The 22,653-nt window shown below is 46.0% G+C and overlaps 1 protein-coding gene across 1 annotated transcript in view; it reads right to left on the bottom strand.

Annotated features, from left to right (window-relative positions):
- Nucleotides 1-3,905: 3,905 nt before the first annotated feature.
- LOC144123847 (uncharacterized) overlaps nt 3,906-22,653 on the bottom strand; it is a 62,489-nt gene continuing 43,741 nt past the window's right edge. Inside the window, exons 10-15 of the mRNA XM_077656603.1 lie at nt 21,591-21,705; nt 19,954-19,998; nt 17,021-17,169; nt 11,344-11,605; nt 8,825-9,019; nt 3,906-6,101 (exon numbers count right to left, since the gene is read on the bottom strand). Of these exons, the coding sequence (XP_077512729.1) occupies nt 5,971-6,101; nt 8,825-9,019; nt 11,344-11,605; nt 17,021-17,169; nt 19,954-19,998; nt 21,591-21,705 (897 nt within the window). The 3' untranslated portion in view covers nt 3,906-5,970. The remainder of the gene's footprint in view (nt 6,102-8,824; nt 9,020-11,343; nt 11,606-17,020; nt 17,170-19,953; nt 19,999-21,590; nt 21,706-22,653) is intronic.

Below are 22,653 nucleotides of genomic sequence, written 5' to 3'. Positions count from 1 at the left end.
GAAGCTGTCGTGGATAGTTGTTGCTCTCAGTCCCAGCAGCAGCCAACGGCAGCGGCCGATAAGCACGGCCTTTCCCGCGACCCCCAATCATTTGGGCTGCGTATTCCTTGTTCGTTGGCGTTTCATGTTCGTTTAGCTCTGATGTTGGGTCACATGTTGGGTCACACGTTGGGTCACACGCGCCGGTCGCGTATACAGCGCGCTATGCATGTGGCGTAGTATTTGTGCGGTTGCGTGGCGACTGCAATGATGCGAATGAACTGGAAATTGACGATATGTGGTTGTTTCGCTCGTGGCAGCAATGTTCTGTCAGTTTTGAATGTTTTTTTTGCATGATGCAGTCGCTGTGAATGTCCGCCGATCGAAAGGTTATGACTGGCCGCTGCGTTCCCCACTCACTGGCTACACTGAAAAAGAGCCTGCGGTTATTGGCGCCTCCTTCGTAGTCATAATTTACAGTATCAGTGTCGCCGAATGCTGCTGGATTATGCTACATTTGCTGTTCTAACGTAAAAACTGTTTACTAGATCCCAAGACTCTCACGTATGCCAGCAGCGCGGAGAATGATCTGCCGAACATAACTATTTTTTGCGTGGTTAACACCCGCTTGTCCAACATTAACTGGGATCACTTTGTCTTATTACTCCTCCATATGTAAGGGATTCCAAGCAGTGAAGGGAAATTTCTTCTCCAAATGATCCGTCGCCACACTCTTCTGGGGCGGACAACTGAGGACATGTCTGAAACAATACGTTCACATTTTCTCGTTTGCTAAAGGCTTGTTCCGCAATAAAATTATGCACATCGTCAGAGTTTCCCACTGAATAGTTTTGAATAGACGTTGATTGATAGTACGATGCGACACCTTGCTGATTATTCAGCAAGACATCTGTCGTTTTTATTGGAAGGAATTAAAAATAAACGGTTCAGTGAAATTTGTAATTGAATAAGGCAAAATAGCAACAAAAAATTTCAGTTGCTAAGTATACAAAAACGTTAGTTTTTCATTCTGTTGAAAGCACGAAGGAAAAACAATAAAAGCAACCAATTCACAAAGAAACCTGAAAAATTCAACTCTATATTACGGTTTCATTTCAATGCCACTATTCACGCCAAACTCAACTAAGGGGAGTCGGAGCAACACAGGCCGCCTTTCTCGCTTCAGCGGAATTGTCTGCTCCAGTTGCCAATAAAAGACGCTGGCTTACCGCCTTACTCCATAGTCGCTGGCTAAGGCAGTAGACCTTTCATTAGGTACTGGTCCGGGCTAGTTGTAGTAAGTGGTTTTGTTAAAATAATAGATAGCAGACAGAATGGAGAATTGAAATGAAAGAGGTGAAGGGACCAGAGGAGAGGATTTGACTCATGTTGAGCAGAAAAGACGCGCGGCAGGCAAGGTGTCATCCCCGCTGCTGTCATCGAGAGAAAAAAAAAGTAAGCTCCAGGACACGCCTGCCCAGAAGCACGCGTGACGAATTTTACTTATCTCGTGGCTATACGTGACGGCAACCAAAGTAGCATATTTTCCCCAGTAGGAATTTACTGAAAAGCGATACCAAAAATAAGGCGCCTCTTCTTGACCAGTGTAATTCGTCACGCATACTCTCTCCCAAAACTGAAGTCAAAATTTCATCGCAAATAAGCAGTGGTTGCTATCACGCTCTTGTGCAAAGTGGATCATACACACGCACAAGTTAATTGTAGACTACGAAAGAAAACCACGCAGTCGGATTCAACAAAGGTGACCGTTCCACACATTTCTTGACAGCAAGACAAATTATAAAATAATGTGAGTCAATTTTGTGCTGCCATTAAACAGTGAGACACCTACACAGTTCCCTGGTCAGTTTCAACAACACCCCAAACACGAGGTGGACAGTGTATGTCAAAATCTTCTGACAGTTGTTGTGCTTTCATGTATTTATCTCTTATATACTGCCACTGATTTGTCGCAGCAGCAACAGAGGAGCAAGTTAATGCGCAAACATCCTCGAAACTGTCGTTGACAGGAAAGCTTGATATTCTCATTAGAACTGCCCGAGTGGCAATGTTTCGCGATTATCAAACTCCAGCACTAAATAAGCAATTCTGACTGTTGGAAAAGCAATCTAGATGTAGAGTGTCCGGGTGTATGATAGCGCTGGAAATATTACAACCGCTTTAAGGATGTAACGAATGTTCGCAAGGCGCCGAATTTCTCAGCAGATGAGCTGCGAAACATGACATATTTTAGCTTAACTCCGATGAACTGTTTGAAACATCTCTGGTACCACCTTTTCTTGTTAGAACAGCAGGTTCGCGGATTTTCACGCGGTAGTGGCAGTTTTATCTTCCGAACGGTCACCCGCCACATTGCGCTCTATGCAGCCGAACCGGAGAGCGTGACCAAACATGTTGCCGTCGCGGGCGGTGTCCTCACCCTGAAAGCGGAGGCTAGCGGGCATCGAGGCACCCTAGTTTTCCGAGCTGCGCCACCGGCTGCGTGTTGTATACCACTTTTGCTCACGATGTGCATGTAAGCGTTTAAGAGCGATGTCTGCATGCATATATTACGACTAGGACCTGCGCCGCCGCAGGAGCATTAAACTTGCCGTGTTAAGTAATAACGATAAAAAAATTCAGCAAAAGCTTCAGCGGATGCAAAAGACAACCATTCAGGCGATCCATGCGTTGGCTCGAAGAGGCGGAGAGCTGAGCGGCTCACCGCGATATGCAGTCCGATCACGTTTTCACGCCTCAAGTGTTTAAATTAGGGCTCTCACACATCCTTCGAAGCCTTGGCCAAACCATAGTGTCGTCTTCCCACTCCTTTACGGCCGTATTAGCCGAAACACTGCCTGTCGGAGCCGATCGCCACCAGACGCAGCAGCCGTAGCGCTACAGTGAAATAGAAGCGGAGAGGCGCGCGCCGAGCAAGCAGGAGGCGTGTAATGGCGGCCTCATCACGTGATCTAAGATGGCAGCCCCCATGGCACGGCGCTGCAACCGCTCGCCTTGGGAGAAGGCGCAGTGGAAGAAGATGACGCGGATGGTGCCCGCGTGTGTAGCAAGCGGAATCTTCGAGCTTACGGGAAGCTGCTTCTTCTACCGACCCCAAAGTCAAAGCCTGGCGTGAGGCTGACGGCCTACGGAAGAATGAAGCGCGGAGAGCTAAGTGCGTACCGGAGAAGCCACGTCAAAAACGTCTCGCCATGCGTCTTCACCTTCCACAAGCCGTGTCTTCTTCCATTGCGTCTTTTCCCAAGGCTGAAAACTGAAAACAAAACATTTTTACAGATTTGCCTGTCTGGGTGGGTTTGAAGACTTATAAACTGCACATCTCCAACCAAAAATTTTAATTTTAATCCAACGTTTCGAAGCCGACTGGGCTCCTTCATCAGGGGTGACTAAGGGCAGTAGCTAGCGTCTTCAAGTATTGAGGGGACGAGGGGGTCAAAGGAACGAAAGTTGTGTTTCGAAAGCCGTGGGGGAGGGGGAGGAAGGGGGGCTAAATTGTTAGTCACGCTGTCACACTGTGGGGAGGTGGTCAATGGCGACTTTTTTTCGTTGAGTTGAAGAGCCAAGTCCCTGGGCAGGATTCTTTTTGTGCGGTTGATGTTGTTCGGGGTGATTTGGATGTGCCAGGATTCGAGAAGGAGCTTTTGTGGTAACTTGTTTCGCTTCCGAGGATGCGGGTTTCTTCGAAGTTGATTCCATGGTGCGAGTCCTCGGAATGTTCGGCTAAAGGATTGCGCTTTCTTGCGAAGCTGTGGACGTCGTTTTTATGTTACGGAATTCTTTTTTGAGATTTTTGGTTTCGCGATGTAGCTTGCATCGCAGTCAGCGCAAGGAATTTTCTTTGCGCTGACTAAGAATTCGGCAACAAGTGAAGCTCTGGTAACGCAGCGGAAATATTTATTCCAAGAAAGAAGAAACATAAAACCAGACGCTTTAGCTCAGCGCCAAAAAAGGAAATAACACAAAAAGATGCGATAAATATTAGAGCACCAAGCAGTCCTGAAACGACACTTAATCACAGAGATCATTTAGTCACTCATCTGGTAACTACAGATAAATACAAAATAAACGAAACTTGCGACACCAAATCACCGAACATTGTACACGAACAAGATGAATTTTTTTGCACTCAGCAATTATCACATCTCACATTAACGAAATTCTAGTGGTGGCTGTATAGAAATTTCACCTGCAATTTTTCTTGTACTCTACGATAAATGCGACGCTTTGGAGGAACTTGACTCATTCGCTTGCGAGCGTAAAAGGTACAAAAATATGAAGGCAAGGCCACCAAAGTTTAATTTAAAGGCAAAAACGAAAAAACTTCCAACAGAATCTGGAAGCAGTCTATAGTGCCTATGATTAATTTGCGAGAAACCGCCATCCACCTGGGACATTCAGTGTGCCTGAATGAAACAAAGGTTTCAGAAGATTAAAATATAAATTCAATTTGACACAACCCACCAGGACTTGGTACGGAAACACCTGTAGATATTTTTTCCTCTCAGGGACTGCTGTACCTCACATCAGTGAAACTCAACCAGTGGTGACAATCTTGCACTATTATACTTTACCATAATCACGACGCTTTGAAAGGCCTTCATTTGCTTGCAAGCGCGACGAGGAATCAAGGCAAACTTGCCGTTCACTCAATGGCCTGTAATGGGGGCATCTTGCAAGCACCAATTTTAATTTCCAGTGGAAATATTAAGGCTATTTAACCCAGCAGCAAACTCTGCAGCCCAGCCTACAACCCACACCCTCTGGGAACTTACAGAGCACACAAACGCATCTCCCCTCATAGCCGCTTGTAGATCCCCATGAGTAGCCATTCCTGAAACTGAATCAGAACGCGGCGTGTTTGCACAGAAATGACTCAGAGATCAAGAACCATAGCACCGCATTAATCAATGGGGGCTCAGCATGCACTCTGGTGAAGCTTGGCCTGTGACAAGCTGATGCTTCGAACTGTTCACGTGAGATCAGCACAAACCAGAAGTTGACAGGGTTCATGCGAGATCAGCACAGGCCAAAGGTTGATATGATGGCACAAATTGAGCGCAATGCTTGCCTCCTATAAGGCACTGAAGTGGTAAGAAAACTAGGAAAGCATTCCAGAAACAACACCCAGTGTGAGGCACCTGTGCACAGCGACCTGCCACCTACCAGTCATCTGGGCTTGACAAGGGGCACCAATACAGTGATCACCAGGCTGGAGCTGGTTTCTTGGTCCCTCAAAAATAGCTAATGACTTGGCAGTGCTAGGACGACTATCCCAGACCAAGACGACATGACTATTATAGATGCAGATATTCCGCTGTACACGCATTTTGTGTGCCATACTGGTAGCCTACCTGCCAAAAGTAAGGAGAAAATCTTTTCTAGAAGCAATATCACAGTATATGCGCAAGATAAAATCTCTCATAGAAATCATGCACAGTCCGGGAGTCCAGGTTTCCGGGATTCCAGGTACAAATTGGCAGTTGCTGGGTTATCACAGTGGGTTGATGCGACAAGATCAAGGCTTTGCGAGTCGGCCATTAATGCTGGCGGCTCCTGTACGGGGCATTCTTGAAACCAGGAGGTTATAACACAGTCAGAGATGCGCCCAGCACCACTGAGGCATAAGAGCGCCGTCACCACGAAAAGGGGCAGACAACGTACAAAGTTTCTAATGTTTCTTAGTTGCACAGGCTTCATGAGTTTTTCAGGCGCTTTAAAATCTTGACACGCCCAGATGCTCACAGAAGAACTTCAACAGGTTGTTCAGTAACAAAAATTCATGAAACATTGGATGGTATGACTAGGTCGTAAAGGAGAGTGTGAAAGTCGGCCGTAATGAAGTGTGAGCGTGCAGCAGTGTTGCAAATTTCCTCAGCGCAGCATTTCAGATGAGAAGCAGCACTGGTTGTGCGGGGAAAAGACCGCCGTGAGGCCACGTGGAGGAACGGAGCCCGTTGGTGATGCGGTCCCTCAGACACCTTGGCGACCGCCGCGCGCCTTTGCAGGGTTGTAGTAGTGGCCTGGCCGGCACGCTCCACCTTGGTCCATTCGCCCAGCAGGAATGCAGCCACCGTATCTTCTTCGGCACACTCGGGAACCGCCTTTAAGGGAAGGGAAAAGCGTGCAGATTTAGGATATTTGATACGTCAAAGCAATACCAGAAACTAGTTTGAACAAACTGGCCACCACTGACCAAGTTAAAGGTAAAAATTCCGAGATGTTTTGAACTGCATACAGGTCCCTTCATCATTGACAGGACCAAGAGCATGTCGCCACTCAAGTGCAAGAGAATTTGACCTAATGGCTGGGAGTATAATAAATGTCGTTGCAAGCAGTGGTCCTCTAGGAACCATCAGTGAAAAAGATATGTGCATGCATTCTTGAAGCTTCTCAGAATGTTTGCCTTTGACTTGGCTAACAGTAGTCAATTTGTTTGGTATTGCACCTGGGAAGAAAAACTTGACATATCCTCAACTACGCCAACTGGTTGACATGTTTTGCAAGCACAATGGCACAATGGGATGTCTCAGAGTAAGGCAAGACAACGCTGTCATATCACTGTTTTGTCGTCTCGCCCTGTGCCATTCCGTAGCCTTTAAGAACCATTTGATGTCAAATAGTTTGAATCACAGAAAACAAGCTCAGCAAGCATATACTTGGCCAATTTGCAGCAGCATTCCTCAAGTTCAAATAAGAGAGTGCACCGCACTTAACCCATCTCCACATCAGGCAGTAATGACACAGTGCCACATCAAACAACCCACGCTAAAATGCGGACCGCAATCTGAATACGAAGGTAACCCTTGGCAGCTCCTCACCGGCACACTGATCATTTGCGCTGAAAACAGTCTCAGAGCTGCTCACACAAATCACAGCGGTAAACTTTTTAGTGCTCAAACTACAGGCATCAACAAATTGATCATACCCATCAATGCCAGATGCCCGAAGGCATCGGTGGTAATTGTGCAAAAAAAAGAAGAGGGGGGAAGGGAGGAACTTCAATGGCAAATGAGCCAGCTGTCTCAACATTGCTCACTGCCACCAAATAGTATATGGCAATTCCTGTTCAATTAATGGCAGCACTCCGAGAAGTACAGCTGCTGTTTTGCAATGTACTCGTATCAAGCTCAACTGCTAGTCGGGTAGTTCAGTGTGCCTTCAGGTAAAGAAAAACTGGTCAAACACAAAGCTGGTTTCGCTGGAAGGTTTCTAATGTAGGAATGGATTGTAGAGCTAGCTTGTTACATACTCACAGCAAAACTTTTGCGTCCGCACTGCAGAACTCCCTTGAATAACAATGAAACTCTAAACTCAGCTGGATAATGAAGAGCACCCACATCTCCGTAAGCGTACACCACATAAATGACCACACAGGAAAGAGTACAGGTTGTGCAAGTTATCCAACGAAGCTTGTAAAAAGACGAAAATGAAGAAGAGGGAAAACAATGATGACTGTCTAGATATTACATCGGGTTCTACAGGAGCTCAATCTGAAAGAAAAGTTGCGGTATTTAGTAAAAAATCTACGGCACAATCGGTCAGAATAATATGCATTTCTACAACAGTTGCACCCAATGTTTCACTTGCGCACCCATGTTTCTCTTTGTGCAATAGCTACTTTTAAGTAGCGCATTTTCCAGGCTAGAGTTTGCACCTAGTCTGCAAGGAAATTTTCAGCTTAAAATAAAAGTTTTTTGCTTAGATAGCCTGTACCTGGTGTATAGTCCGTAGGAAGGAATTTTGGCTGAAAATAAGTTTTATTAGATTTTTCGCAAGTAGTGTACAATAGGTACACAAAACTTCCATTGTCAAGGAGTAAAACTCTGCGCCTTTCATAAGACCAACTAGAGATCAGTTTTCAAACCTGTCAAAATGACTTTCTCAGGGGCTGTCGGAATAAATAAAAAAACTAAGCCTGTTTTATTCTACAAATCACTCATCAGGGTCTTCGTCTTCAGAATCCTACATCTCTGTTACAGTCCACATCTGTACTTATACCATCGAAGTCAACTTCTTTCGCTGCTGCTCACATTGTCTTTAGTCCTTGCGCATGCTTGACTATACTGAGCTTGAATGCTGCTGTGAAGTCTATTCAATAGTTTTTTATGCCATTGTAACTGTTCACGGACTGCGCCACCCTTGGTGTGGCTTCTACCTTTAAGAGTGCAATATTTATTCATTTATTTATATTCACCAGCGTTTTGCGCATGTGCTCACTAAACCAAGCACTCGAAGCTAATTGTCACAATGTGATTTAGCATGGTACAAAGCTGCAGGCGCAGTCATGTGACTTTCTTTTTCTATCTGACAGCCATTCTAGGCTTCTTTGGCTCAAAAGATCTTAAAAAATCTTCACGTATATATAGTCCACACCCATAAATTGTTCACATTGCGCGAAATTTAAGCTTTCAATACATGTACACCCCGCGGACTACACTCCAGAAAATATGGCAAGAGCACCTAGGATATGGAAGCGGCCATTTTTGTATTTTCTTTCCTCAGTTACAAATATGTTCATTGGTTTTTATTTTCTTCCCTTCGCACTAGCCTAGCCTGAAGATGCATTCTGTACTCTGGGACAGCTTTCTGTGGCTATGCAGTGGTAGCTACGAGCCTGAGACACTGGCTTCCATGAGCGCACTGCCCGTACTCACGCGGGCACGGCCCAAAGACACAGGCCTGAGAGCTAGTGGTGAACGCTCATAGCTTCCACTGCCACAGGAAGCTGTCCCTGAGTGTAGTCTGAAGATATTGAAATATGGCTTAGCGAAACAATTAACCTGACAAAACCACGCGAGCCCCGCTGAAGACACAGTTCACATACCCGAACCTCCGGGGTCCTCTGAGCTGGCTGGGCAGCTGCCGTCGCTGCTGGCCGGGGGTGGCGGCACATGCTTGTCATTGGATGCTGGCTCCGGCAGCACGGCCGACTGCCAGCCCCCAGCTGTCGCCTCTGGTGGCGGGCCCACTGGGGTCGAGACTCCCGACTTGGAGACGGTGTGCTCCCTGAGCTGCTCAGCTGGCGATGTGTGCAGGAAAAAAAAATCTGTCTGGACGAGTTTGTACGGAGGCAAGCCCACTTCAAAGTGAGATTTGAATGATTTATTTGTAAAGCCTAACCTGAAGAACAGTCGGACACATTTATGTTCACGACGGCTGGTTGCGACGCAGGACAAGAATTAAATAAACCATGCAGGGCTGCGGTGTATACAGCAAGTGGGTGCTGCCGTGTGCCCCTTACAGGACTGTTCATCACTCCATTCATCCACCAGATACCTGAGTATGGTTCCCGTGCACTTCACGGTACCTCACCTGCGCCGCTGCCCTTGAGCGCAATCCGGTGAGGATGTTCTGCGCCTGCTGCGATGAATATCCTCGCTAGTATTGCAGCGTTTGGGGGTGGGTCGATTATTATGCTGATTATTTTGAGTTAAACGGTAAAAAAAATTGTAGGCTGGAGTTGCTGACTGTGTGAAGAAGTCGCAAGCACCGAATGCTATTCAGCTTTTGTCCCCCACGTCTGAAACAAGATGCAAACGCAATATGCCACAAAGCCGAGCTGAGAAATTACAGTCCAACTTTCACATGCCTGTATTCTGCAGCTGCGGTTGTAGCCATTGCAGGCCACATGCCCAGTATTCGCGCTTTCGAAGAAACTCCCTGTCCTGTATGCGCAGTCAACTACAAGACACCATGTCGAGTCTTTTATCCTTTCCCAATGGCACGTGAGCAAACGATATCTCCTGTATCTGAGCCTGGTGGCGAATAAGGTGGGCCACTTAACTTTCATAGGCCTTCAAACAGCACGGTTATCCATCACGAATAGGTGGCGAGGGCTGAGAAAGGCAGTAAAACCGACCGAATAAAACGGGTTAGGGCCGCATCATGGGCCCAGACATTGAGGGATCAATTCATCGATTCCTCAAATAGCCTTACTGATTATTAATCAATTATCAGTTTTGCAGCGAAAGCTACTTCGGCCATGAACTTGCAGTTTCGCCATGCTCGCATTCCCACCATGGCCGCACCGTACCACGTGACCAACCGCGTAACAAACCACGTGACCAGCCACGGCGCGGGCAGCTGCTGTGCACCACGCGACCAACCACGTGGTCAGTGGTGGGAACCGCTGAAACCCTCACACACTCATTGAATAAAAAAAACGAACCAGGGCCTTTGGCGTTTGAGGCGGAGACGCTACCACTCCGCCACGACGGCGCACCTAATGAATGCACAGGTTTCATATATTAACCCTTGCGAACCAGATATCGCCGTGATTTCGCTACGTACATCCTGGCCAAGCAGAGCTAGGCCATAAAGCGAAGGAATGCGCTAAAAGCGACACAAGAAGACAAACACACACACACACGACACAAGCGCAAACTAACAACTGTTTATTCCTTACGGAATAAATACCGTATTCTCATAAGGCATCGCACGGATTGAAGAAAGTGCTGAACAAACACCAAGTGAAAGTTGTATTTAGCGCACCAAAAAAACTGATACGCCTCTGCAGCAAGGTGAATGCGAAAGGAAAAAGTCAAAAGTGCAAAGAATGTGACATTGCCCATAGGGAAAGGTTCATACCATGCCAGAAAGACATCATCTATAAAATAACAATATCATGTGGAAAACAATACATTGGGCAATCAGGTAGATGTGTCAACTCGAGACTTCTAGAGCATAATAATGACTGCGACAAAATTGACCACCCCGGGAATCTGGCGCAACATTGCAGCAGCTGTAAGAAGAAATGCGAACCAATTTTCCACAGGACCACAATTGTAGGCAAACAGAAAGAAAGGCTTGAAAGAGAGATAGTCGAAGCATTTTTAATCGAAAAGGCGGAAAATGGAATGTGTGTAAGCACTCCTTCTATTGCACTTACAAAAACTGAAATTGACATTATAAGTGCAGATGCTGCGTCGTGGTAATGGTCACGTGTTTGATGATGGGAAGGTTGCATTTTTCAAAAAACTCACGTTGTGTATATAAACACATCTTCCGTAAGGAATAAACAGTTGTTAGTTTGTGCTTGTGTCGTGTGTGTGTATTTTTTATCTTGTGTCGGTTTTAGCGCATTCCTTTGCATAATGATCAACCAACTGGCCCTGGTAATAGCTTTGCTAGGCCATAAACAATTTTTCTGCTGAACGATTTATAGATCCATCACCTCTTTCAAATACATTGATTGATCGAGTGATTCATAGATAGATTCTTCAACTGATTTATTGATTTGTTAATTACAACTGTTGTACTAATTGATTCATTAATCTGTTGATCGATTCTCGCAAATGCGAAACCAGGGAATGAACGATTCTCGTTCCCTGGGCGATCACTTACCTATGATCGCAAAGCTCTCAAGGGGAGCGTCACACAGAGCCCCTCCTTCGGCGTAGACTCCAGCGTCCTCGGACTGCTGGGCGGCAGCCTGTGGAAAAATAGGCAACCAATAATGCCAATACCACAATACTACTCGTTTTGCAGGTCCGCGGTATGAGAAAAACTTTTTTTTTTTTGGTGCATGATCCAACTTGCATGCCGGAGTACACAAAATAGCTGCCATTTCGCTGGTGTGGGCGTATATCATAGTAGAGGCATTATCCTATGTCCCCAGAACCAATGGCGCACAACCGCACCCTTTAGGACTAAAGAACATATGTACGGACAAAACGGCAGCGAGGCTTCAGCTCGAAGGGGACCTACAGGTCGCAGTACAGCTCCTCACTTCAGCATGTAAGTTCCAAATATATCAGTAAATAAAATGTAAGCACACAAATACAGCCACTTGAGTGACAGGATACAGCAGATTACCTCCAAGTACATCTTTCGGGGTCACCTTGTCATTTGTGTTCTAAATGAAGACGTAGTCTGAGGCGGTCTCTACCAGCGTTGCACGTAACTTTAAGCGAAGTTAAAAAAAATGGTGCACAACGCTGCGCGTGCATCAGGCCACCTGCGTATCTTCGGAAGCCGCGCTGTGTAAGTCTGCATTTTTGCATAGCAAGCAGCTGAGTAAAAGACCATGCTGAAGTTCTACAAATTATGCACGGCCACTTAGGAGAATTAAAAATTTTGAAAACCAGCAGAACTCAACCAGAAACATCCTACCTATTTTGTCACAGCAAGATGACTGAAAGTGAACTTCTCATGGACTGTAAAGAAAGCCGCTCCATTGCAAAGAGCCATCAATGGCAGCTCTCTCACTGTGACACATTTTTCCAGGAGTTTCAGCTCTGGCAAATCCGAGCATATGGCCCGGGGATATTTGTGCCCTTCATATAACTGGAGAGTCCTCGAGCATACTGGGACCCGAACGTGGCACCTTTCACGCACAAAACACAATGACCAGGCAAATGTATCGCTCATGTTTTACAGCGACAGCTGTTAAGTGCCTGTTCCTGGATGTCGCGTCGTAATAGGATGTCGTCGTCAGTGTAACCAGTGGGTGTGTTGCCATGCACTGTGCAAGGAGGAAGGAGTGTGCACTTTCGCCGACCAAGGAGGGAATCATCGGCCACGCTGTGCTTCTAGAACGCGGACTAGAGAGCACGCAAGTGAAAAATGACTATGTGTGGAAAAGTATAAAAAGAGCGCCCTAGAATTAAATAAGGTCGCTCTTATAATCACTACAAGTTATCATAAAGTATGAATGCATTGACAGCTGTCGCTGAATCTGGTGTTAACCGGTGGTAACCGTCCTGTGAATTTCTTCATTGGTGTTTCCAATTACCCCTCTCCTACTGTACGACCCTCGGCAGATCGCGTTAAGTCTACAAAAGCAATAAAAATAATGGCTGTTACAAAACAATAAACGCAGAAAGTCAGCACTGCAGAAAGAATTACTCAAGCGGCAAATTGACGAAATGAGGCATACAGCTAGGGTGCTCCTGAACAAGCTCTGCATCCTTAAAAAAAATTGCAGTGTCATCAAGTAAGAGATTAGAATTTGCATACCTAAGCGTAATCACGCAACCCAACGGGACCATACAAAAAATATCCTCTGGCTTGCTCAAATTCTCTCTGAACAATGTACTGTCGGCTGTGCAAGTGAGCAACAATGTGCGACTTGCTTTTAAGAGCTTGGATCGAACAGCTTGAAATGCCCATTTGAAGAAAAGTTCTGCACACCTCCGCTCGCACAAAGCTCGCATACTGCTCTCAGCAGTCAGCTTAGGCGAAAAACATTTCTAAAAGGCTCTTAACATATACGAGAAGGTATTTTTTGGGGTTCAAAATGAGCCAATTATACACTGACCTGAATGAGGAAGAATCTCGAGACATTTTGCAATAAGTTATTTAAACTTTCAAAACAAGCTAGCAACATGTCACAAAGAAAATATACAGATAAACCTCGTTATAACAAAGTTTAAGGGGTCCAGCGATCACTTCGTTATAGCCGCAGCTTCGTTATTGCCCCTGTTGACCGAGATTCCAAAGCGAATGGTCATTCCTTTGTTGTTATATCCATTATTTCTTTAAAAACCGTTTCGTTATAACGAGGTTTGACTGTATTACGAGGATAGTTTCGAATTACTGTATACATGATTTGGCAATTATATAAAATAGCATATCTGGCACATCGAAATCTTGTTCCAACATTTTATATTTTGATCTCCATGTCTTACACAACAAAAGGAAAACTTTAGCGCAGACTTGTGCCTTCAATCTAAGGGGTAAACCTAAAAACATGAAAGGCACATTTCACTTCTATTGCCCTCAGCGAACCTTTTGACTGAAAGCAACCTATCCCTGGTTTATTTAGGTGAGCAGGGCTCACTGCGAGGAACAGAATGTAAATGTGCCTACCACCATATTGTTTCTCGTAAATTAAAGCAACCTTGGAAAGGATGCTGTGCGCTGGCTCGATGGTTATGGCGTTCCATTACTGAGCCGGAGGACCTAGGCCTAGTCCCACCCACTGCTGTTGCAATTCTTCGATGGAGGATAAACACAAAAAAGCACTTGTGTACTCTGCGATATGAGCGCTCATTAAGTACCCCAGGGTGCCTAAATTAATCCAAAGCCCTCCTCTATGGCACCCCTTATAGCCCATGCGTCGCTTCAGTATGCAAAACCCCACATTGTGCAATTATTTTTGAACCTGGGCTGGGCTAGGTTGGGCCACTATCTAATAAGAATGCCAGTATCATTATTGTCGTCTCTGCTCAGGATGTTAAAAAATACTGCAGCGAAGTATTCTGATTTCATGGCACCCTATAATTCTTTGGGAGGAAGTCATCCAGGGCTTGCAGCACAGAAAATCTTTTGCCATCACGAAAAAAGGCACGTCCTTTAAAATGATGCACATTCATCATCGCCACGACCTATTTCTTCGCACCAGCTTACTTCTGCCGCAAAGTGTGCCCCACAAGCAGAGTAGCCCGCTCCGAACCAAGTATTCATACGACAGATCCAAATCGCAAGCACAACGGGGCGTTCTTTGAAATACGTGAGATTGTAATAATGCTAGAAAGATAACATCACATTACGGTTCACTGAACTTGACTGACATTTACTCGTCGAATACAACTTAAGTCTGTAGCGAGGCTCCGCCCACGTTCAGGGCCGCTGCTCAGAATTCCTGCGCGACAAAAAGTAGTCCGTTGGCGAAACTTTTCTTGTTACCAAAACAGAAGCTAATCAAAGGAAAAAAACATAAGCTCTCAAATTTTGATGTCTGGCTTGTTTGATATAGTCAAACAAGAAACAGCTGAGTTGGTTTACTGTTGCAAATGGCCGCCGGAGTAATAAAGGACGCCGCGGGCCGTTGCCAAATCCTGCTTTTAGTGCGAAACTGCTATTTCACTAGCAATCCTGAAAAAAGGCGAGGTTTGTCTAAACCCTTTCAGCTACCTGAAGAAATAAAAGATATATTGCCGCCACTTGGTTTCGAGCCCATAGCAGTGCAAACAGATCAGCTTCACTGCCCACTGCACGAGAGCACTATGCAGCCGATCACGCCTTGTGTTAAACTGCAACACCCTCTTGCAGTGCATGTGCATTGCATGTAGTTGTCTTCATCAATTTTGATTTGTGCACAAAAGTCACAAAAGGAAATCAAAGGAAACGTGCATAACTGGCTCCCTAGACACCTCAATCACGTTTTGAGCTATGTGGCTGGGAGTAGTGACAGAAAGGTTTGCACCGCTTGCATTGCGTTGACAATATTTTGGCAGAAACGTCGCACTGGAGCAATAGGCCACCGGCATTCATTGCGCTCAATGGCGTTGCATTAAAGTTTCAGGCTGTGCTGATTTTGATGTAAGGAAAGGTGCATAACTGACAATGTTACTGCCAGCAATAGGCCATCGGCGTTCATTCGGTTCAATGGCGTTGACATTTAAGTTTTAGGCTCCATTGATTTTGGGGAAAGGGAAGGCGCATAACTGGCTCCCTGGGCCAGTGGACATATCTATCCTGCTTTTAGGTATGTGGCGGCGTGGCGGTGGTGTCCGTCTGCAAAGCCCCGCTTCCACACACTATTTTCTGCTTAGCAGTGCGAAACCACAAGCAATTTTTTTTCAAAATTTATCCTACTATATAATTGGCTTTCGACTACCGCGATAAAAAGAGATGCGAATAACCCGATGCTCACACGCTCCGCTGTTTCAATTTCTTTTCACAGGACAAAACGATAGCAGAAAGATAGCTTGGGTGATAGCAAAAAGACCCTAGACTCGCCCATGATACATTGTAGGACGACTCTAACGTCTCTTTAGTGCCACCCAGGTAAAAGCGCGATGACAATAAATTCCAACAGAGGGGCATGTTGGCGTCATGTTGATCGCGTTTCTTTCCTTTGAGGTAGTACTCGGCTTTTTCTGCATGATTATTAAAGCGTACCTAAATGCGTGGTGTACTTTCTTCCTTATTTTGACCTGACGGTCGTGCTGGTCACCTTTGGGCGCATATCTCAAGCTTAGATATATAAATATAATAATAGTCGGGAGGTATGGATGCATACAACCCAGATATTTTAAACTATTGGCTATATTGAGAACACATTAAGCGATTGCCTCTATTTATAGCGTACTGGTACATAATTAGACTATCTTTTGATAGGCCTGCTCCATAGCGCAGTCGGTTTTACTGCGGAGCAGGTTACAGCTAGCAACGCCTAGTAAGCGGTGCGCCTCCAGCACGTTTCGTGTGCGCCCCATCCCTGCAATAAGTGCATCGCTAGCGTGGGTGCAATGTATTCTTGCTTCTAGGTTACAGATTAGCTTCTCTATTTCATATTTTGCGTGCGTGTTTTCACTTTAATGGCGCATAGGCAGCTAAGGCCATCATGCACCAAACACAAGGTATAGCCAAATTTTCTGCAGAATTTTATAAAAAAACGAAAAATGATCGGTGGTGTAGACGGCCTACAACGTTAGTTTTACTGCCAAGTGATGCCAAAGGAAAGACATATAAAAAATGACCACTAGTAAAAGTTTTAAAGAAAGGCAGGTAACCTCTGCAACCATCCTTGACTGGGCAAGGACGTCGAGGCACCCAACCAATCGAATAAATACTTTAGCCTTTTACTCATGTATCGAGAGTGTGGCTGAGGTGTGGTTAAAATGTCTGCTTGTCGTAATAAAATGGCCCTATTTAATTAAATATGCAATTTGTTTAAAACGCCTACTATCTTTAAACACTTAAAAAGAACGTGTGAAACTTCAACAAGTGCATGTTCACCAAAGAGCAAAGTTGCATGGAATGAGAAGGGTTCGTTGTAAAAAACTGTACAATGCTTTTTCCTCAATGCTTCGAGTTTATCTGGATGAAAATACTCCCTTTAAACAAAAGGGAGTAAAGAGGGAGTAAGCTGTCCCATAGTGCACTTGCGTGTCTTTGTTTAGAGTCCACCAACCGGACGCATGCGCACTGAGTGTCATGGGTTGACCTCGGCAGCCCGAAGAGAAGGACAGAAAATCGGAGGAAGTACGATGTAGATGTTCCACCGGCATCTCAAATGCAGAGCTCTCGAGTGCAGCGTGCGCCTGGAGCGACCCAGGGTTAGACCACCAACCTGGTGTCCGGGCGCAGGCTGGACCGGCATCAGGACGTTGGTGGCCGAGTCGATCCGGGTTCCGTACGGCAACCAGGGGAGCGTGCCCTGGGGTGCGGGGGTCAGCGGCCCGCCCATCGCAAACGACCAGCCCAGGGCCCGGAAATCGCCTGTGTGCGTGAATGAGTGTAGGGGAGAGAGAAAGCAAAATCAAAGAGGTAACGTATTAACTCTACCAACCAGCTAGATCTTATTCTGCCTACCAAATACCGGGTATAATAACAATACAAAAGCGATCACTCCAGATCACTACACGGTAATCTCAGCCAGCTCCCACCTCACCACTTCACTGCTCCAGCGCTGGCGGGCAGAGAATGTCATGTTTTAGGTGTGTGGCGGAATGTTGCGATTTGATTGGTCGCTCTGCGCCAGCCCAACAGTGTATGGTTTTCAAATGGCGCGAGAAATGGCCCAAATTAGCTGAGAAACAGCGGCGAGGGGTAATCGCAGTTTAGAAACTCTAAAACTGATAGGGCTACCACTAATGGCCAGCTAAGAATCTTCACTTGCAATCAGCTGCCTATCGGTAATCGCTAAAAATTTAATTATTAGAATTTAGTCAATCACTTAAATATTTAACGTGATTCGCTTGTTTTTAACATCCGCAAACACTGGTATTACTACGACGAAAAAAAATTCTCTTTAGTTCGAAAACAGTTTTTTTTTAATTAGTGTATACCCAGCTTCCTTGAAAACCTGGCATATGAAACGCTTGTGCCTGGCGGTGGAATATTTCGGAAAATTTCTTTCAGTACAGCCAGAGAATTGCTCAGATCTGGAACATGAAACGAGAAACCAGGGGACATGTTCTCTAACCATTCATTCCATTTCCAATTCCTTTTGGTCGCGACATCAATCTTCGTATACGCAACAGCCAATGAGGATCCAAGCGACCAACCACAAACAAAGTTGCTTTGGCCGTGACACTGCCGCTTACCAGCGGTCAACTTTCTGTGGAACTGCAGCACAGGCTAGGCAAAAGGGGAAGGAGACTGGCCTTTGTTCCCGTATCATAGGGAATGGGCTATCTCGGCCCTATAGACCCTGCGCAGTCTCTCCAGCTCCCTCTCTTCACCCCTCATTATCATTATCAGCCTGACTACAGCCCCAGCAGGGCAACGGCCTCTCCCATGTCTCTCCTATTAACTCTGTCCTCTGACAGCTGCAGCCACCATATCCGCGCAAACTTCTTGATCTCATCAGCCCAGCTAACCTTCTGCTGCCCCCTGCTATGCTTGCCTTCTTTTGGTATCCACTCCGTTACCATTAAGGACCAGCGGTTATCTTGCCTTAGGTTTACATGCCCTGCCAGAGCCCATTTCTTCTTCTTGATTTCGACTAGGATGTCATCAACACACGTTAATGACATCCTCTTTCACCACTCTGCACCTCTAAACCGAACACCTGCCTATAGCCTCTGATGCGATGGCACAGAAAGTGTACCGCGAGTGCAGCCACTCCGCATCCAGTTCAGCTGAAACTACATGAACTACCAGTTCCTCTTTTTTTATTTTTTTAATGCTTTTTGGGGAAAGGAAATGGCGCAGTATGTCTCATATATCATTGGACACCCGAACCGCGCCGTAAGGGAAGGAATAAAGGAGGGAGTGAAAGAAGAAAGGAAGAAGTGCCGTAATGGAGGGCACCGGAATAATTTTGACCACCTTGGGATCTTTAACGTGCACTGACATTGCACAGCACAAGGGCGCCTTAGCGCTCTGCCTCCATAAAAACGCAGCCGCCGCGGTCGGATTCGAACCCGGGAACTCCGGATCTGTAGTCGAGCACCCTAACCACTGAGCCACCGCAGCGGGTACCAGTTCCTCTGCCGAGACAGGATTAGCACTGATCACGGAGTAAGATACATGGCTGGGGACACAGTGGCCCACGCAGTGCGAAGAATAAGTTCCAGTAGGTGTCATGAGACGACTGTTCGATATGCGGCCCATTTTTGCACGTTATTTTTTACATGGTTAGAAACCACCGCCTTGATGACAAAACAGTAGCTCATAGTGCCCTCTCGTCCTTTCATTCGTTCAACCGAACGTTGGCCGCCATCCCTTGCGTTCATCAGGCGCTCCCGGTCTGGTTGCGCTGAACAATGGCCGGCTGCCCAAACATCACAAAACAAGCCCAAGAGCTGGCATCTGGCTTCTGTGGTAAAGAGAAAGTTCATGTATGTCTTCATAGATAGTTCATTTAGCTGTTTCACCGCACGGCGGGTAGAAGACGCTATCACAGGCCCTTTTGAAGGTGCAAGAATGGTACTTTATCTTTCGGGCGTCCAGCGCGTTTCGAATGCTGTGTCCTCATGCTGTGTCCGTGTGTTGCAGGGAAGATTAAATAATTTTCAAAAATAGCATTTTTGAGGAAAATACATGGCTTTTGCGGCATAGTATTCCCAGGCTTGGCGGACACATTTAAATAAAAGGCAGTCTTGGGTGCACTGCTTTTTTCTTTGCGGAGATGATCGCTGGCAGCAACACCTGTAATTGGCTGTTGGTATTCTCTACCATATAAAACCTCTATTTTCAGCGAGAATGGCCTGAGTAGTTTACAGATTAAAGTTAAGTTTGTCCTCAAGTGCCCATTAAATGTCAGTGATTTTACAAACACATCAGTCCATGCATCGCATCCACATTTCTTCACAAGTGAGTCGACATTTACTCTGCGAATGTCGTTACGAAGCGTAGTTTAACTTTCTAAGTTGGCTTCCTGCACACGCGTCTTGCTAGCAATTCTTTCTCATGTTCGACACAAGTGTAAATGAAAATACTGTTATTGGGTGCGCATGCCGCTTTTCCTTCATTAGAAGCAGTACCTGCGCGTAACCCTATTGCCTACTGCATGGGTGCAAGATAAAGGTGGCTATAGAAATACTTGAGGGGACTTACCCAGCTCCCAGTTATCCTCCTCGACGCTTTCCTCTGGATCTGTTCCTGCAAAGAAACGTCACTGTCACACATTCAGGGGCTTCGACGTGCTGCCACGCGACCAAAATTGCATGCTCTGCAGATTGCGCGAAATCAGTCCACGGGAAAACTGAAGAAATAAGCGGCGCCGTGACTCATGCAATCGCACTGGTATCAGTTAAGTGCTAAATGGGCGACAAGTTTACCGAGCACGAAAGTGGTTTGGTTTTCTTTGGTTTACGTGGGTTCAATTTCCCAAAGCGACTCAGGCTATGAGAAACGGCGTATCCGGAAATTTCGACCACCTGGTGTTCTTTAACGTACACTGACAGCACACAGTACACGGTCCAGTAGCATCCATCGAAATTGTACCGCCGCTGCCAGGATCGCATCCGCGTCTTTTGGGTCTGCAGCCGAGCGCCGTAAACACTGAGCCACCTCGAAGGCAGGCGACAAAACACCGTGAAGCACAGGGTACCGGAATCGTGCATAAGGTAGACACTTATGCTTGAATGAGAAAAGGATAGGATTATTAATAAAAGAATTGAGATAAGCACCAACAACGGAATGGGCTACAGGAAAAACATTGGTGCTAGTAAAAGAGAAGCTTCAAAACTGCACGTACATTTAGTGAAGTTTTTTTGCCGAAAGTTTTCTATTCTGGAAGAACACTACCCGTCTTCATTCCCTTCTCTACATAACCTCCATACAAATCAGAGCTCCCTTGAAGAAGGCGGATCTACTATTGAAAGCACTCGTGAAATTTTTCTTGCATCACGGTGCGGATGAAGTCTTTTCAAACTACGCAGCTTTTCCAATGCATGCTTCCCTTTGTTCTGGACAACAGACAAAAATCGAGGAGAGCTAGGTCCGGTGATTCAGTTGGATCATGCAAAAAAAAATGAACGCAACTACATTCGAAATAGCCAAATTTTGTCGATCCACAGCGGCAAGGGTAATCGCATTTTTTAAATTATAAAAACTGGTATAGCGGTTACTAACAACCAGACAGATATACAGATCTCTATTTGCAACCGGGCGCCTAAATGTAATAGTTAAAAAGTTCATTATTAGAATTAGTTAACCACCTTACTAGTTAAGATTATTCACCGTTTTTCTGGTGTGCGCCAACGTTCGCAATACCATGCCGCGAAAGCCATATTTTTACCTAAAAAAGCCTACTGTTGAAAATCGCTGAAATTTCTTTTGGAAGTCTTCCCTATAACATCCCGTGTAACTTACGCCGTGGTGCCCATCACACGATCAAATGCGTCGTCCCCGTCTTTCATCGGCGCCGTTCCGCCAGTGTGACATGGGTGCGTGTTTCTGCCAAGATCACCGAGGAGTCTTCTACCATTGCCTACGTCCAATGGCACCAGACCAAATGTACTAAAACCAAAATTAATCGCTGCAAAATACGACCCCTAATGTCCTTTCACTGTTCACGCACCCTTCCGACCACTTTTCCACCCTTGTTAAGTCACAAATCTGGTCTCTCCATGCACACCGTAACGAAGTCGTACGCGTGACAGACGAGGGTACGCCGGTGCTCAGTACAAACAGAGAGGAGAACCTCGGAAAAACCGACACCAACAACGCCACTCAAAGTGACCACTCACTGATGGGGTAATCGGTCTTGAGGGCCGCGTCCGCACGGCCGAATAGTGGAGAGTCACAGCGCCAAGGAGTCCTTGCCTCGATTTCTTCTATTGGCACAGGTACGAAGCTCGTCTGCTAATGCAAAAAGAGTATACGAACAATCATCTCGCTATACACTATTAACACACCTGACAACATGCTGGTGCGTCACAAACGTTGCTGGGTCCGTCCTCACCGTCGCTGCTATCGTTTTCGCCAAGGTATACCTGTGCCGCGGCAGGTTCTGTAGATTATGACCTTTCAGAAGGCTACGAAAATAACAAATACGTGTTGCCGATTTCCAATTTTCAGCAACTTCCTAATTCCATCGCTCGCTCGTTACGATTTTTGCAGTCAAAATTTTCCGTAGCCTTGCCTAAAAGTACTAATGCCTTCTGCTTCGTGTTGAACACGAGTGAGACGAATGGTTCGATTCGAGACCTATCTCCTATCCATTCCTAATAATTGAAAAGACACAAATATTTTATACAAATCGGACACTCGAAATTGCAACGACAAGAATGCATTAATTCTCCCATCAGAGGCCAAGGCAGGGCGAGGTGCATTCAGATCTGCACAGAAGCACAGCAGACGCACGTAGTTCTGTCACCCGTATACGCATTGGCTAGCGCTACCGGGTGCCCGTTCTCAACGAAGCGTCAAAAAAGCTGCTAAACGCGGTCGCCGTATAAATCGCACTACCACAAACCTCATCGTCACCAAACTTTGAAAACAATCATATAGACCCAAGAAAACACCGTGAGCAACACACAGCATTTGCGTAGGGCACCGGCATATCTCTCGAAGGGCTCCTAGCGGTATCATTTTGTACCCGCAGTTGCCGCTACGAACGGCTGCCTACAACTGGGCCTGCTGTCACGGCTCGCAATGTAAACGAGTGCAAATTCTAGTTGGTTTTTTTTAGCTATAGCTTTTTGCTGCCATAGCCTAGACAAAGAATTCTGGAACCACACTGGACACACAATTTCGAATTGGAGAAAGACACCATGTTTCAAATATTGTCACGCAGCGGCGACGCCAGGA

Source organism: Amblyomma americanum, chromosome 1 (assembly GCF_052857255.1).
Source record: "Amblyomma americanum isolate KBUSLIRL-KWMA chromosome 1, ASM5285725v1, whole genome shotgun sequence".
NCBI classification, from domain to species: domain Eukaryota; kingdom Metazoa; phylum Arthropoda; class Arachnida; order Ixodida; family Ixodidae; genus Amblyomma; species Amblyomma americanum.
Note: the sequence above shows the minus strand (reverse complement) of the source record. Positions and strands in the feature narration are given on the sequence as shown.